General features: G+C 38.7%; 1 protein-coding gene across 4 annotated transcripts in view; it reads left to right on the forward strand.

Moving 5' to 3' along the window:
• The window catches only part of LOC107100944 (serine/threonine-protein kinase BRSK2-like), a 45,744-nt gene extending 28,527 nt beyond the window's left edge, over positions 1–17,217 (forward strand). Inside the window, exons 12-20 of one of the 4 annotated variants that reach the window (XM_015399637.1) lie at positions 1,838–1,997; positions 2,130–2,190; positions 5,007–5,610; positions 5,893–5,941; positions 6,792–6,915; positions 7,012–7,113; positions 7,246–7,354; positions 12,935–13,024; positions 15,292–17,217. In XM_015399637.1, the coding sequence (XP_015255123.1) occupies positions 1,838–1,997; positions 2,130–2,190; positions 5,007–5,610; positions 5,893–5,941; positions 6,792–6,915; positions 7,012–7,113; positions 7,246–7,354; positions 12,935–13,024; positions 15,292–15,506 (1,514 nt within the window). In that variant the 3' untranslated portion in view covers positions 15,507–17,217. The remainder of the gene's footprint in view (positions 1–1,837; positions 1,998–2,129; positions 2,191–5,006; positions 5,611–5,892; positions 5,942–6,791; positions 6,916–7,011; positions 7,114–7,245; positions 7,355–12,934; positions 13,025–15,291) is intronic. The other 3 variants (XM_015399640.1, XM_015399638.1, XM_015399639.1) reach the window with 3 other exon arrangements.
• Positions 17,218–17,854: the final 637 nt, after the last annotated feature.

The following is a 17,854-nucleotide window of genomic DNA, read 5'->3' on the forward strand; positions in this document are numbered from 1 at the left end:
GATATTTTTTCAGGCCCTTTTTGAACGTACTACAATATCAGAAAAATAAAAACAAAAAGAGGGAAAACCCACACAGTGTGTAAGAGAAATAGTGGTAAAAGGGATTTCCTAATATTCTAAAACCCTGATTAATGAATTATCAGAAGTATCTGATAGTGATGCAGGACCCTTATCTAAGATTTCAAACTTTAAAAAGATGGTCAGGATTTCTCACTGCATCAGGCACTTTAAGTGGTATTCATGTTACTTGTTAAACCTTTCTGTTATCTTAATCTCGAGGTTGACAAGACATACCCAAGGGGGGTTGTTTTTACTAAAACAAAAAACCTCCTTTTATAGAAGTTTCTTTTTTTATACCTCAATACAAAAGCAATGGTATGATATCCCAAAGTTGTGAAATGAACAGCTTAAGTCAAGCTCTACATGTTGTAGATATAACAGAGAGACTGTAATACATGTAATACAGGCTGTAATAAATATGCTTTACCAGGAGGTGGAAACATGTCGGCATTATCCTGAGCATGGCTTAAGCACTGCTTGTCATGATGTTTTTAAGAAATCTAACCCAAATGCAGGAAACCACTCAGAGAACCAGAGTAAAAGTTTAACAGGCTTATTGAAATATTCAATAGGGTGATCCAGGGTAACTCAGAGAGCTGGTGAACCGGAACTGGAAGTGAGAAGGGAAGTTCAGAGGTAAATTCAAGGTCCGTGGGAATTTTGAACAACGTCTTGCAAAAATCAGGGATGAACGGGACTCACGTTAGCAGAAAAAGGTTCTCTTCTCAGAATCCAGTCGGTGTGGGTTTATCCAGAGATTGGGGGGCTAGTTGGAGGGTGGACAGGTTTTTGGTTTGGTTGGTTCCTTGAGGAGCTATGCAGCGGACTGCCACTTAGATTTCCAGAAGAAGTTGAACAGGTCATGTGGAGATTAATCCCCTGCTCAGTGTGAAGCTCAAAACAATCCTTCCAGGGGGAGAAGGCCAAAAATCCAGTTTGCAGGATGACTTCCTGCTGAAAAGGCAAAGACAAAAACAAGGTTAGAACTCAGAGAGACAAACTCAGTTTGACTCAACTAAACTCAGCTTGGCTAGAGTACCCAAAACTGGCAAACACTCTGGCGACAAGGTAGTGGCAGTCCACCGCTTAAGAGTCCTCAGTAATGAGCACAACCAGCTGCAGGTGTGTGGGAGGACCAATGAGAATAGGGCGCCACCTGGTGGTGGAGGGGGAAAACACAAACACAGCCCACACACACTGGATTCCTAACAGTGCTGGACTAAAGAGTCTTCCAGATGGATAGCTTGTGTAACCTGAAATGTTCACACATTTACCTTCAACTCCTCCTTGGAAAGGTCTGAGCCTCTAGTTTCCACCGATGCCAGCCTAGGGGGTGGGGCTAAAAATGATTACCAGCTGTTGCATTACCACCGCAGAGTCACACATTTCAGATGGAATTTTAAATCTCCTGTTATTTGTTTACACAGCTGTAAAACAAAAAGTATTTGTGAAAAAAATATTTTGAAACATGTTTTAGAAATTTTAAAGCCCCATTTGAAAGGTGTGTGGATGAAACACCATGTGACTGTGTTTTGACCATTTCTATAAATAGATAAACATCAGCTGGTGTCAGCTTGGCCGCTTGGTTTTGGTTAGGGGGACATGTTTGCGGGTGCTTTTGATGCAGTCACAGATCAATAAAAACTCCTTGAGATTCCATCCAACATATCAAGTAGTCAAAGTTTTTGAGAACCTTGACATTCCTCTGTGTATCCCTACTTTGATTAAATATACCAAATCAGAAAATTCAAATTCCATTTCTGTGTTGTTGGTATTGTTGTCCAAGACCCACCCAGGAAGCGTGTGGATTCCCCGATGTTGACGCGTCACAGTCGTTGTCGTCCAGAGAGAAAGAGCTTGGAGGTCCTTAGTGTCACAGATCAAGGATCTCCTACCCCACCTCGCAGGGCTCTGGACACCAACGCTCACAGCCAGAGGTACCAACTGACTTCTCCTCATCACTTCAATCAGAACAGAACCTCAGGCGTACTACAGCCCACAGAACAGGTTTTAGTTGTTTCATCTAAAGAGCTGCTTACGTCACTCACTCTGACTTTCATTTTCTAAAGGTCTCGTTCAGTCAGCGGGGCGTCCACAGGTCTGTCCTCTAGTCCTCTCAGCAGTCCCAGGGTAAGAACTTTGAATTACTCTGCTCTCCTGATCAATGTTAAAATGTACTTTACATCTTCAAAGAGCTTCACAGTTTCTAACTAAGGGATCTAACCGTTACCAGTTTTGTTAATTTGTTGCAGTCTAAAAAGCCATAAATACATTTAATGTAATGGTGCATTAATTCAATTCAGTTTATTTATATAGCGCTAATTCAAAACACATGTCATCTCAAGCCACTTTACAATTCAACCAGATCATACTGTCAAATTGATTCAAAGTTTTCTATGTAAGGAAAACCAGTTGATTGCAATGACTCATTGACTTGAAGGCAATCCCTCACTCTAAGCATGCTAGTAGCAACAGTGGAGAGAAAAAACTAAATTTTAACAGGAAGAAACCTCCAGTTGAACCAGGCTTAGTGTGAGCGGCCATTTGCTGAGGTTGACTGGGGTTCAAGTAGACAGAAGCAGAGATACAAAAGGCAACTGTAAAAGGAAACACACAGCCAGGCAGATGAGCTCAGAGGATGAAGAGATCACATCCAGCCAGTCACAGTCAGAGAAACAGGACTACACTGAAAAACAGGCTGATCTCCAACATCTATAAACAAAGGTGTTCATTGCAGCAGCACAGCTGATATTTCTCTCCAGGATGGAGTCACAGCCAAACAGGAAAAGACCAGATGAAGCTACTATGAGAAAAAGCAGAGAGAGCATAACGTTAGAAATTGAACTAACAGATTCTGCAGAGTGAGATAACCGAGAGAGAATGAAGAAGAATTAGGAAAATGGGTCCCTATGTCCTCCAGCAGTCTAACCCTATAGCAGCATAACTATAGAGATGACTCATGATAACCTGAGCCACCCTAACTATAAGCTTTATCAAAAAGGAACGTTTTAAGCCTACCCTTAAAAGTAGACAGGGTGTCTGCCTCACAGACTAAAACTGGTAGTTGGTTCCACAGGAGAGGAGCCTGATAAGGCATACACACAAACACTGTGACGTTGCGGGGCATTTTTTGCTTTGAAAACGTCAAATAAAAACCCTGACCTACCAGGTTTGTTCGATAGCTCCTAAGAGTCATTTTGTACATTGTTAATCTGCTATAACTCACCATTGTGTGAGGTTAAGCTAACCTGTAATTAATTCATTCATTAAAATTAACCTCCCAGTTTTTTGGGTTTTTTTTAAGCCGTTTACAACATATTACAGTAAAGATGTTTAGCACTACTTTACTGGGTTTCTATAATATTTGCGACACAATCAACAAATGGAAGACAAGTCCCAGTTCAATACGGATATGGAATATTAGTCCTATACCAGCAAAACATAAAGCCTTTTCTAATATGCCACACTACAAAATGAGTTATAAACGTATGTATGATGTGTGCTGATATCGAGTCAATATCGGTATCAGTCAATACTTAAATATCAGTATCATATTGGAACTGAAAACGTAGTATCAGGACATCCCTGTCCAGGAGCACAGTGTTTTAGCCAAGTTTGAAGAAAGCTAATTGACTAACTTAACATCTCCTCAGCAACTTGCACTGTTTCTATCAGTTACCAGCTGTCAAGCCTTTCCTGGGGGATAAGCTAACACCCACGCAGTTGATAAAGCAAGACCCACAATCAGTTAGTTTCCTCTGTATTAACCTTTATAGGGCACCTACTGTAGCAAAATACTTTGAAAATCTAAATTTCAACCAATAGTGTTATTGGAATCCAGGACAACACTTTATTACCTTTGTAAGATTAAAAAATATGGATATTTTGATGGCAAAAATGTATGTCAATGTACATTAATAACAAGAAACGCCAACTTGCCCAAATGTATTAACAAAAATAACAAAAGTGCTTCTTTATGAAATTAATTAAAAACACTCTTGAGAGTGAAAGAAATACATTTTTTTTTTCTTTTTTGGTACAACATAACCTTAGAGGCATTAATGCTGATACTGGCACTTAGATGTTTTTATTTTATAAACTTAAATATAAATGTTAACTAGGCTTATTCTCTTTTTAACTTCCTTTTTAGCTTTTCAATTAGCTTTTTACCTTTTTTTCTTGACTGTCCAACTTAATTTACATTAGGTAATATATCATTCAAAGGCTTGTCTTATTGGTCAAATACCAAAATAAGATGTACAGCTATGTAGTATCTTTGCTGAATGGCTGGATATAGATCTTGTGCTTCTAGACCTTACTGAAGGACGGGGGGGGACTCAATATGTAAGGGATATAGAAGTGATCAAAAACCTAATAGTTGTTTTGCAGAACTGCTAAATATAATGAATTCAAAGATGGTTATTTGGGTTTGAGCTTGAACTATAATAATTGTTTAATGTTTGAATGGTGAAAATGTATTAATGAATGAGCCCTAATTTTAGGTGGTCTTAGCTTAAGTCTTTCAGAGTTTCCCCAGTGGCTCATTAACACAAATCATTGCCTCTCTTTGATAAAAACCTAACTTTACCTTTCATGTTTTTTACCTTCAGTGTTACTATATAAATGTCAGATTTGTTGTCTAGAATACATTTTCTTTGACCTTTGCCTTAGTAATGCTTCTCAGTCTGTTTGTCCTGGTCATTTTCCAGCTCCCTATCACATTTTCATTTCAGATGTATCATGCCGTTCATGTCTCTAAATGGATGAAAGGGGTCTTACATGATTGGAGTGCAGAAAAAGAGTGTGCAGATCCATTCCATTATGTGCATCTAATCAAGTCTGGTTGATATTTTCTGTCCCTGAATCATATTTCATGACCATTGCTTCCTGTCTCATCTGCCCACATCCCTTTCCCTCCTTTTGTCGCATCTTTTTCTGTCCATCAGAGTCCAGTGTTCACCTTTAGCCAGTCAGAAGTCACCTCCACCTCTTCTTCCTCCAAAGACCCCAAAGCAGGAAGTGCCACAACTCCTCGGCCCACCCGTCCAACGCCTGACCCAAAAACCCAGACCTTACCCTCCAAGGGTCCCACTGAACGGCCCCAGCTTCACTCCATGAAGTCCCTTCCTCTGAAAACACCACGCTCTCCTTCCCCGTCCCCGTCCCCCATCCCCTCCCCACGGTTCTTCAACTTCCCCTCCCCTTCCATCTTCAGGTCCAAGAACGTCCACTCGTCCTCTAACTCATCTGCCACCCCTTCCCCTGTGTCACAGGTCACACCGCAGGGCTCGCCTCTACCCACCCCACTCGGCACACCCGTGCACCAAATCCAACACCCTTCCTCCACCACCCCTACCTCCTCCTCCTCTTCGTCCTCTTCCTCCAGAGTGGACGGAGCGGGTGGCGCCTCGCTGTCACTGACTCCGCCCTCCAGTCCGGGAGGGAGTGGCAATCTGGCCGCCTCGAGCTCCACCCACTGGAGGACGAGGCTTAACTCCTTTAAAAACAACCTGCTGGGCTCTCCACGCTTCCATCGACGCAAACTGCAAGGTGAGCGAGGTTCTGAAGAAAATCTGTGCACCAGCTAAAAGCTGACACCATTTCAAATCCATCAGGGTGAGCTTCAGATTAGCAGTTGAGTCTAAAGAATCTCTAGTCCAAACGCTTCCTGCCAAAGAAGAATCTCGGTCTTCAGCCCGCAGCTGTGTTGAGTAATGCTGCTGTTGTGATAAGCTGTAATTAGAGCAATTAAATTAGAGTCTGTCATCAAGAATTACTGTATGAGCCTTATCTTCTCTAACCTCATCCTGTCTCTCTCTGCCTGTTTTGTAGTTCCTACATCAGAGGATATGTCCAGTTTGACTCCAGAATCCAGTCCAGAGTAAGGACACATGTTGGATTAACATATTTTTCAAAGCATCGTTTTCTCAGCTGTGAACAGTTTTATTCTTTTGTTGTTGAACACTGATTTTTTTATTATTCCCTTTTTTGAGATTGCAAAGTTTATAGATAATTAGGGCTGCAACTAATGATTATTTTGATAATCGATTAATCTGTGGATTATTTTTTTTTATTAATTTATAAATAATAAGCAAAAAAGTTCCTTTATAGATTTTTTACAGAATTAAACCAGGTTACAATAAAACTTTTCTACTTGTGAAGTTCTGGATAGAGCATTTTGATGGACGAAAAAGTGTTTTTTTTTAATTTTAAATGCAAAATACATTTTTTTTTTTTTTACAGTTTTAGTATATTAACTGCTTTAAGTGGACTGTTCTGTCAGCTAAAGGCATGTTGTAGACTGTACACTCCAGTTGACGATTATTCGTTAACTAAATTAGTTGACAATTATTTCAATAATCGATTAATCTGAATAATTTTGCTGCCACCCTCTGTTTTAGAGATGAACTGCTTGTTTTGGAGTTTGTAAAGTATGTCTCATTAGGAACAATAAATCAGCTGTTTGAGAGGCCATAGAAGTGGACACTGATTGGCCAGGGGTGGCCATTGCCCCCTTCTAGACTACCTGCCACTTTTCATGTATATGTTTTCTTTTCTAAAGATGCCTATTCCTCGTTTTTCTTCATGCTTTTTATTTTACTGTTATGATTTCCAGATTGTACAACAAATAAAATGGTGTATTTAGTAGTTTAATTTGCATAGATCCTTTTAAATGGGTTCTACATTTTAAAAGGAAGTGATTTTAATGGTGTTTTTCTACGTGTTTCTAGGCTGGCGAAGAGGTCGTGGTTCGGTAACTTCATCAGTCTTGAAAAGGAGGAGCAGATCTTTGTGCTGATCAGAGACAAGCCGCTCAGCTCCATCAAGGCAGACATCGTTCATGCCTTTCTCTCTGTGAGTGCAGTCAGGCCTCAGCTTGGAGCATTGCTTTAGTCTTTACTTTCGCTCTCTCTAGAGGCACTGATTTAAGACTCTCTGTCACTTCCCCAGATCCCCTCCCTCAGCCATAGCGTTGTGTCTCAGAATAGTTTCCGGGCCGAATACAAGTCCTCCAGTGGCCCCTCTGTCTTCCAGAAACCTGTCAAGTTCCAGGTAATATATTTCTGACACTTTCTTTCAGCCAGTGAACAAAACAAAAACAAAAAAAGGTCAAATGTAGATTTTGAAACTTTGTAATCTCAAATTTATGAATAAAGCTCAGGTTGTTTTCCCCTTATTTTGCAGGTGGACATCGCTTTCTCTGAGGGAGGAAGGGAACGTGAGAGGGAACGAGCAGAAAGAGAAGGACGAAGAGAGATGGGCATCTACAGCGTCACCTTTACACTACTAGCAGGTAAGCAGCTGAAAGAGGAAGGCCCTGTTCAGACCTGTTAATATTGACGACCTCTTCATTTCATTTACTAGTGGATCGCTGAAGGAACAAGTGTTTATCTCTTTAAATCCAAGAGGAATGGTGCTTTTGAAAGATTTATCCTGAGAAACCTTCTGAGGTTTTCCTTTTAAGAACCAGTGTGCTACTAATGGAATTTATTCTATATAACCAAGAGACATTGAAGTAATGCACTGTTTGCAAAAGTATTTATATCCCAATATTTTTATATATATATATATTCTTTCAATTTTCTTGTTTTGCAGCCAGAGTTCCCACTATGTTACTGTAGTTTCATGCAATAGACCAGAGGTCAGAGATTAGCGGACCAGGGTCCGGATCCGGACCCTCCTGCTTGCTAATCTCAACCCGACTGCTGAAAGAAACTGTGAACTGGTAGAAAGAAAAGTGAAATGGTGCTCAAAGATGACCCGGCACATTTTGAGTATGTTTGACTCAGCCTGCTGCTGATTCTCCATCATGAACATACTTAAAAATAAATATAGATCCAGGCTCAAAATGAGCACCTTGATCTGTGCTTGAGAATGGCTTTGTTGCCAATCAAACCCAGGTTTAAAGCCTTGCAGGGCAGCATAAAGCCTGCTGCTCTCTTAAACCATAAAATCCCAGGAATCAGAATCAGAAATACTTAAATAATCCCAGGGAGAAATTAATTTCGTTAAATGACACCATCTGTAATAGAGTGACTATAGTACTAGTTTGATATAACACAATTTCATACAATATATATATAATTAGGGGGTCCCCCTCCATCTTGACATCAGTTTGGGGGTCCTTGGCCTGGAAAACGTTGAAGACCCCTGAATTGCGAAATAAGTTGTTTTTTTGAGATATTATGTCATATTAAGGAGAACAGGAGGAACAGTCAATGCTGAGCTACGTGAAACATGTAACGTGAACGTGTACATGAAACGTGAACAATGAGTGGGTTGTCGAATTTAATATGCTTTTATTTTCTTTTAGGTATATGACACTGAGAGTTTCCTCAATGTGGATGGAATTAGTTTTAGTTTTCAGCATTGCGCAGTGAATCCTTAGAATTGTTAAGACAAAAAAGCCCACTTTACTCTTACCTGCAAGAAATCGCACTGTTCCGGCAGGAGGAATTAAACCAGCATGGGATGCTTTATGGTTAGAAATTAATGCATCTGAGATGCATTCCAGCTGGCTTGGTGGTGTCTATCCGCCAATACCTTCTCAAAATCCTAGATCCAGTCTCAGCAGTCCTCAGAGTACTGCTAAGGCTTCAGAATAGTTTAAAAACTTCATGCAGCATGTCAATTCATATGAAAAACTAAAACCATATGTAGGCCTAACTGAGTCTGAGGACCTTCAGCAAAAAAAACCATACGGAATTTGTTTTAATGGAGCTGTTGACAGATTTTCGCATATGGTCATATGGCTGCAGGCTTACTCCACAAGTGGTAATCCCAGGGTTATAGCAGGATACTTTATTGATAAAGTGGAAAACAGGAGCGGAACTCCAACACGTATCAGGACAGACCTGGGAACAGAGAACTGTTCAGTGGAACAGATGCAGATATTTTTAAGAAGTAATCATGAAGACCAGTTTTCTGAGAGATGCTTTATTACTGGCTCAAGCAATCATAAAAAAATATATAGATAAAATCTCGTAATTAGGAGATCTTTTCTCCTAATTACGAGATACTGATCTCGAAATCACGAGATAAGCTGTCTGATTTCTTTTTCTCTGGTGAATGCAATACGCTTCCGTAATTATGTCCCAATTGGTCTTTGTAAAATATCTCTAAAACATGAAATTTTAATGTGTAAAGTAAAAAAAAAAATTGAAGTTAACACAGGTTCTATGAATAATGTGCTGCTATACAGACATGGATGATATTTTTCTCCTACACTGCAAAAAATCTAAATCTGGATAATTAATTTTTTTTCTTAAAATAAGTGCATTTGTTCTTGAATTGAGTAGATAAAAGAGACATTTTGCCAATGGAACAAGACAATTTACACTTAAAATAATAAAACACAATTAAATTGTCTTATTTCAAGTGCATATTATCTAATTATCTTATTTTAAGAGTAAAATTACTCATTCCATTGGCAAATTATCTCATTTACATACTCAAATTAAGGGTGAATACACTTAATTTAAGAAATTTGTACTTATTTCTAGCTCGTTTTTGCAGTGTACTGGAGCGTATTTCTTACATAGCTGGGTAAAATAAAGGTCTTTATCCTAAAAAAGGATCAAGCACCTCTGTTATCATCTGTGAACAGACACACACCTCATCATGCTTTCAATATTCCAAGCTGCTGATATGCTGGCTGCTAATATCCTGTGATGCAGCTGTAAACTTCATTGACTATTGCTCTTTTTCCACTGAGGGTTCATGGAACCTGGAGTGTTTCCATGATCTCCTCCTGTGATCTCCAGCAGAGATCACAGGAGGAGATATTCTCAGTTGCTTTCCTTTTATTAATGGACCTCTGCAGGAGCTGTTTCATTGAAGTTATGTTTTGTGTGCTTCTGAGGAAATTTACATGTATGTTCGTCTGAACTGATGATTTCATTCATCTGGTTACACCCATGGCCATTTAGTAAACCTAAATCTGCCAGAGATGTTGTAACTTTGGTGTTAGCTCTAGTTTCAGTTCTTTTTTTAATTCAAAAACTTTTATAAAGAAATCTCTAATTAATTTAGTTTCCTAGTCCATGATCAACAAATCACTAATTTCATTTCTATGCTGTTTATTTCTATTTTTGTAAATTATTTTTCCAGAAATTGTCTGAAATGCTCCATTTGTTACTAGATATCAACCGATAATGTTTTTCCAAGCCGGATGTCCATGCCAATTATTTGGCTTAAAGTCTGCTGATATTTTTTGACCAATTCTTAAAGATATTGCTTTTTCTTCCTCCATGTACATCATAGAAATAACACAATGTTAACAAATGTTACACAAAACCCAATTTAAAGGAAATCTCCGGTCAGCAAGGAATGATCAATGGACCATTATTCATACATAAAGCTAATACATTCGCAGCGATTTAATAAATCTGGCATTAATCAGTAAAAAAATAGAAATAATAATTTTCGCTGAGATCACTGAGTCCGGGAGCGGCCATTTCTGCCCAAATATAGTAACACCTCACTCCTGACATCTTCCTGCAGTGACGTCACGGTGCGGTAAGCCTAGCGCCATTCTCCCCGCTTTACAAGCAAAATCAATGGGAACTACTAGACACATCTGCAATCAACAACAATTATTGAAGATTTCCAGAGGACTTCACCATTGAAATTCACCAGAGCTATACTGTAGTGAAACTGACAACGGCCACGAACATGGCAGTTGGATGTTGGAATACGTCGGCTAAAAGTGACCAAAAAAAACTTGAAGAGGGAGGATTTGCCATCGAACTTCTGGCCAGAGAAAAAAAACAAGTAATATGAAGCCAACATTTGGAAAAATAATGTTTTCAAGATGACTTGGATAATAGCGCGTTGTCACAAACACCAGCTACAGCACTGGGACTTGCTCAACAGCCGCACCGTAACGTCACAAACATCAATTATAATACTTTTAGGCTTATATTTGTGGTGAGTTACGGTTTCAGACATTGAAGTTCACCTTTCTAACCGAGGTTCTTTGAAAATGGCAGAGGATCGTAAGGGAACATTTTTTATGAACCTCGGCAGTGAAAACTTCAGTTGCACTAATTTGAGATAAAAAAAATGACATGCTTGTGTGTGTGTGTGTGTGTGTGTTGCAGTGGAAATTTGGACAAGGATCTGTGGCCACCGTATATCTACTAATGATGCAAATTACAAAATAAATAAACTTGTATTCCCTGGAAAGTTACAGTATACTGTAGAGGTAGATTACTTTTACTAGCAGTGATGTGAAATGGATTTTTCCAAATAGCCAAACTTCACCTGTCGGGTAGAAACTTTGCAATCGAGGCTTTGGTGGGAAGCCTGACTTGTGCTTTCAGTGTACGCCATTGCGTGAAAGAATCTCCCAAAAAACACAATGGTCTTGTTTTTCTGTTCTGATGCCTTTTTCTTCTTCTCATACACTTCGTATACACTTTTTCTCTTACAACCCTGGCCATTCTCAATGAACTGCGGTGAGAAACGCAAGCTTAAATGACTGGCTGAAACCGTAGCTCACAGATAATACGACTGAAATTGCGGATGTGCATAAGAAGGAAACTAACACGTAGGACGGCCAGAATGATTGGCAATTAGGAGGACCACTTATTTTGATGATCCACCCAGAAAAAGAACATCCTCCACTACAGCTTTAAAGTAAAAATAGAACAGTAACTTTACATTTGATTTTTGTCAGAAGCTTGAGTTTAGCAGGAGTTCAATTTCAATTCAATTCAGTTTATTTATATAGTGCCAATTCACAACACATGTCATCTCAAGGAACTTTACAGTTCAACCAGATCATACAGTCAAATTGATTCAAAGTTTTCTATCTAAGGGAAACCAGTTGATTGCATTGACTCATTGACTCAAATGCAATCCCTCACACTAAGTTCACACAAGTTTTTACTTCCGTGTCAGAAACCTAGTCACCATTTCTCATTTTTGAAATGCTATCTATTAAATATGGTACAAATATGAGGTTGCATCGTATGCACTGTAATGTCAGTGTATAATATGGCATGCTACAGAAAACCTCTATCTGACAAACAAAAGGCAGAAGATAAGTTTAGTGGAATGAAATACAATTTCTTCCATGTATGTGATTGAAGTTTCCATCCATCCATTTTCCATCGTGATTATCCCTGCTGGGTACACGAGGAGTGCTGGTGCCTATCTCCAGCTGTCAATGGGCGAGAGGAGGGGTGCACCCTGGACAGGTCACCAGTCACAGAGACAAACAGGACAAACAACAGTGCAACAACAGTGCACTGCCACAAATTAAGTTTCCTTTTTAATCAATTTGTATTAATGCTATTACATGTTAAAGGATGATTATCATTTACTATTTGAAAGTCAATATCAAGAAGATTCAGACACACTGAAAAATAGGGATTCACATTAAGACAATAATAACTGGACAACAGATCCTATAACGTGGGACACCAAAAATATGCCTAGATGTTGTTTTTACTGCCTCCTAGTGGTCACAGGCACTGCCTGCAGGTGTAAAAGGTCCTTGAACGTCTGTATCTGGTGAAGGTTAAGCTCTAAATCTGATTGCCAGGTCCCCTAAATTATCATGTAAGAAATAATATTTACAGTTCTCAAATGATTTTGATTTATTTGCCAAAATAAATCTTTTAATTCCTCCCCTCTCTTGATTGGGCTTTTTTGGTTCTCATGTAATTTAGCCCCTCTTATTTAGTCCACTCTTGAAGTCTTCTACCAAGGTTGTGTTATCTTCAAAAATTACTAAATCAGCCTTTTATTTTTTAGTCACTTGTCTTTTTGTAAAGTATCTTAATATCACATCACCAGGAAAGACATTAAATAAGAGACTACCAGGAAAAACTTGATAACTGACCATTAATTCTTTTTCTTTCCTTAGGTCCAAGTCGTAGATTTAAGAGAGTCGTAGAAACGATCCAAGCTCAGCTTCTCAGCACTCATGATCAGCCTTCTGTGCAGGCTCTGGCTGGTGAGTACCAAACTTAAAGGTATACTTTAAAAAAAATGCACATGCTCAACCTGGTACAGTACCTGCTCCTGAGAGGGAACGCCTATTAAACGAAAACCTACTTTCCAGTAGAAGATTTGCAATTTTTCCACTATGTCAGACTCACCACCGGAAAGATAGCTAGCTGGGGACAAGCACGTATGACGGCCCTATGTAAACATATCACCAGAATTATTTACAATTAGGGGGACCACTTATTTTGATGATCTACCTGGAAAAAGAATATCCTTCTCCAGAACTTGAAAGAACTTGAAAGATATACGTAGAGGTCCTATTTACAGGAAGCGAGATTAGATAATCTGTCGATAAGATTAAAAGTGTAAGTGGAGACTATAAATAATAATAAAAAATTTAAATAAAAACGGATCCCGGAGTGAAAAAATTTTCAAATAAAAAGCTGATTTTAAACAATGAGCTTTCTAAATAATGGTATAAACGGTTTAGGTGTGAATTTGGGCAGTCTCACCAAAGGGCCCAACATATGTACAACAGTGTCCACAGTGGGTGCTATGTTTCCACTTATGTGAACATAATTTTTTTAAGCCATTTACCAAAAAGATACGAAGTTCATCTTTGTCTGGATCTGTCCTTAAAAGTATTTATCACCCATGAACCATGTTATAACCAAAATCAAGTGGTGTCACGTCAGTGGGATCCATGTTGGACATCTGGCTGGGACCTTCTGAGGAAAAACTCTGCTCCCATTTAAGTCAGGCAGCTAAAACTGGAAAAGAAACTGATTCATCCAGATATGCCAACTGCAGGGATTGTTTGCATTTGCTCATTGTCTGTACATAAATCCTCACAGCGCATGCATGCAGCAACAGTGGAGAGGAAAGACCCTTTTTTAACAGGAAGAAACCACCAGGAGAACCAGGCTCAGTGTGAGCGGCCATCTGCCGAGGCTGACTGGAGTTCAAGGAGGCAGAAGCAGACATAGAAAAAGGAATATAGAAGCACATGAAAGACAGCACATCCAGTTAGTCTCAGTGAAAGCTGTGAGCCCATAGCTTTGTCTAGGAAAAACAGGACTAAACACTGAAAAACAGGCCCAACTCTATCATCTATAATGTAGGTGTCAAATGGCAGCAGCACCACTGATATTTCTCTCTAGGATGCAAAACAGCAGAACAGGTGCGGGCAAGATGAAACTGCTATCATGAGAAAAATCAGATAACAAAAAGTGGTTTAACTAACAAATAATGCTAAATTGTAGAACAGAAGTGGAATAATGCAAAGTGATCCCTATTATGGCATAAACAAGATGTGCTTTTTCCTGGTATACATTATAAGTTAAAGTAGTGTTGATGCCTAGTTCTATGACTTCTTTACATTAAGTTGGGGTAAGTGTGCGGCGTGTGGAGAGATGGGGAGACACTGCTCTCTAACCACCCCTTGCTTTTGCAAATGAAATGATTATTGGTTACAGTAACATACAGGGTAGGATATGGGCTGTGCTAAGCCCATAGAGTGAGCCAATAAGAGACCAGACTTACACACTGGAGTGAGTCAACTTTCAAGTTGTCCAGATATGAGTTGACTCAACTTAATTAAGTTGTCCTGTCGACAAGTTGACTATTAGGTAAATGTCCGTGTCCCTATGTCCTCCAGCAGCCTAAGTCTATAGCAGCATAAGCAATATAATATAGCAAAAAGCAACTCTTTAAGCCAGCCAGGGTATCTGCCTCATGGACTAACATTTGCAGTCGATTCCACAGGAGAGGAGCCTTATAACTAAAAGATCTGCCTCCCATTCTTCTTAGAAATTCTAGGAACCACTAGGTGCTCAGGAGCTAATTCGACCATTACAGTCAGGTGCATAAGAGCCAATACTTATTTCAGATCCTGGTAGACCTAACTTACTTAAAGAGGTGTAAAAGCAATTGCCTGCACTGGATTTTATCAACTGGTATCAGAGTGAAAGGATTGATACAAATGTAATTCTCTCATGTCAGATCCTATTTGTAGAAATAAGAAAAAGCATGTTTAATCTTTTACTTTATTATTATTATGCAGTAGACTAACATAATTTAGTGGAAATATAATTACACTAAAACTTAAATTTGGTCCAACCAACATTAAAGCTTGAAATGTACTGCCATAAATTGACTAAAGATCGACGAGATCAAGGAGTAGGAATATTTTTATTAGGTAATCTATTAGGCTCTTGTATATAGGGTTATTTTAAATATCATTCCTCTCTAAAATGTTTTTTTCTTGCCTGTCAGATGAGAAGAATGGTCAACTCTCCCATCTACCCAGTACTCCTTCCCATCAGAACTCCCAGCCTTTTGAAAGTGGATCGGATCGAGTAGAACGGGAGCACACAGCAGATGGGGTGAGCAGCAGCAGCAACAGTGGGACCATCTTACAGCGGCGAGAGTCAGGGAGAGAAAAGACCAGACTGCTTTCATCTTCCAATGGGACGCAGTCTCATCCATGAAAAGAATGTTACAAACGAGAAGAGGTGGCTGTCCGTCTCGCCTCCTTCTCCACTTAGTCTTTCTTGCTTTCTTTCTTTCACCTTTTTCCTTACTTTCTTCCGGGCTTCTTGACCTTCAACCCAAATAAAAGGGAATAGAAGATGTGGAGGACTTGTATCACAGATGGTCCAGGGATAGAACAGCAGATTCCCCAGAACTGACTGTCTATAGTAAAACTAAAGTGAAATGGTCCAGAGAAGAGAAGTAGTCCACCTTCCACAATGAAGTCATTAAAGCACAGGACATCTCCAATGAACAATCACAATCAACAGTTGCTTCAGACGTTTCAGGAAACCTCCAAGTTCATCAGTCAGGATGGTTTATGGCGATCATGGCAGATCAATGCGTGAATCAAGGAATTCCCATTCACCATATTGCTCTCCTTCACCACTTCTTCACATCCCTCTGCAAACAAATGCATTTTCTCTTAGGGATGAAGAAACAAGGGAAAAATGGCCAAGATTTAGCTTAGTTTTTTGATTGTTTAAAGTGGATTGTGTCTCTAAGTACTAAGCGAGCCTAGCGGTGAGTTTTCACAATCAAACAAAAGGAGAAACAATCCGAGGTTCAGAGCACAGGAACAAAAACCGCTAAAGGATGGATTTGTGGAGCCATATAATGTGGATACAGCTACATCACATGTACACAACTTTTCCTTGAGAGTATGGAGCCCCCCCGCAGTTATTATTGGAACACAACAATATGAAGCTATGATACCATATTGCCTTTACAAGAGAAGACAAATGTAGAAAACAGTAGGAATTCAGCCACATTGGAAAGCAACAAGTCAAACTGCAAGGAGGGTCCCCCAACAAGTCGATAAACATGCTGGATGAAAAGAGCCCACATTTAGAAAGAGCTACCCCCATATTTTAAATCCAGCTGGCAAGAAAACTAAAACGCCAACAACCTTTTATTTGGTTTATTTGGAAAAAAACAAATTTTGTTTTCCATCAGACATACATAAGTAAATGTGAGAATGAGGTTGTTTTTTTTACTAGTTTCTCTCATTACATATATTCTTTTTTGTAAAAGTCTCTGAAACTTAACAAGGTGCAGTGAGCTGATTTTATTCTTCATTTTCCATGATAAAGGAGGTATGGATTGCATATTCAGCTATCCTCTAAACAGCAGGAAATCAAGTTATACACCCAAAGGTTGTCAGAAGTCTGTCCAAAGGGCACACAAGTAATAAATACTCATATGAGCATTTTTATTTTGAACCGACACCCATAAACTATTCTATACCCGCATCTTTAACATTTTTGAATGCTTTGCTAATGTTACTAGCCACAACTAGGAAGAAAACAGCTCTGTCTTAACAGAATGTTGCTCATATTCCATTTAAACTAAATCACTTTCCTCTTTTAGGTGTTTACCTGATGCTAGTTGGCTCCACTCGTCCCTATTAAGATCTGATTTTTTATAAGTATTTTAAGTATTTTCAGTTCGTAAATAAGTATAAGTATTTTCAGTACGTAATAACCGTACTGAAAATACTTATTTATATATTTAAAACATTAAAGAATGCTAAACTACATTGTATAGAAAATATTGAAGACTTTTCTGGAAGAAATGGATACGTTTTAAATTCTCTCCATTGTACTGCGTTACATCATTGGACATGCTCAAAGCAGTCACAGTAATGTTTGAGCGGCTTTTCAAGTGTATTTTTTTTATTTATTTTCGTTTTTTAGAATATGCAATACTACGCAAATACAAAAATATTCAAAAGGAACCCCCTGCCCGGAAAAAGACAAAAGAATAAAAAAAAGTAAGAAATGCAAAGTATGGCCTACCCCAGAGTTATTCTGCTCGCGCATGCACAGGACGGATCGGATAGTGACATCCATTCATGTGTAGTTTACATTTTCAGGTTAGTTGCTTTTAAGAGTATTTATTACAAGTATGAGCTTTTGAAAGAATTCTGATTAATAGGTTAGCATTAATAGCACAAGCAAACCCCTTTCTTTTAAAACATAAATCACAATCTTTTCCTAATTATTTTGTCTAACAAAACAAAGGTCAAACCAGATCTTAACATCTGACATATATTAAAATTTATATATTTTTATTCTTTAAATTTAAACTAAATCAATTTCCTCTTTAGGTGTTTGCCTGATGCTTGTTGGCCCCTCTCGTCCCTATGCAGATCTGATTTTTTTATACTTATTTTTCCACTGTCTATAACGATAGTACATTAGTGAGCATTTATAGATGTGATTTAAATAACAGCAGTATGTTTGAAAACGCTCAGAATTCAAACTGCAGCTTATTTCTCTACGTTTTAAATTCAGCCCTTTTCTTT

This window comes from Cyprinodon variegatus, unplaced genomic scaffold (genome assembly GCF_000732505.1).
Source record: "Cyprinodon variegatus isolate N-32 unplaced genomic scaffold, C_variegatus-1.0 Scaffold1033, whole genome shotgun sequence".
Classification (NCBI taxonomy): Eukaryota; Metazoa; Chordata; class Actinopteri; order Cyprinodontiformes; family Cyprinodontidae; genus Cyprinodon; species Cyprinodon variegatus.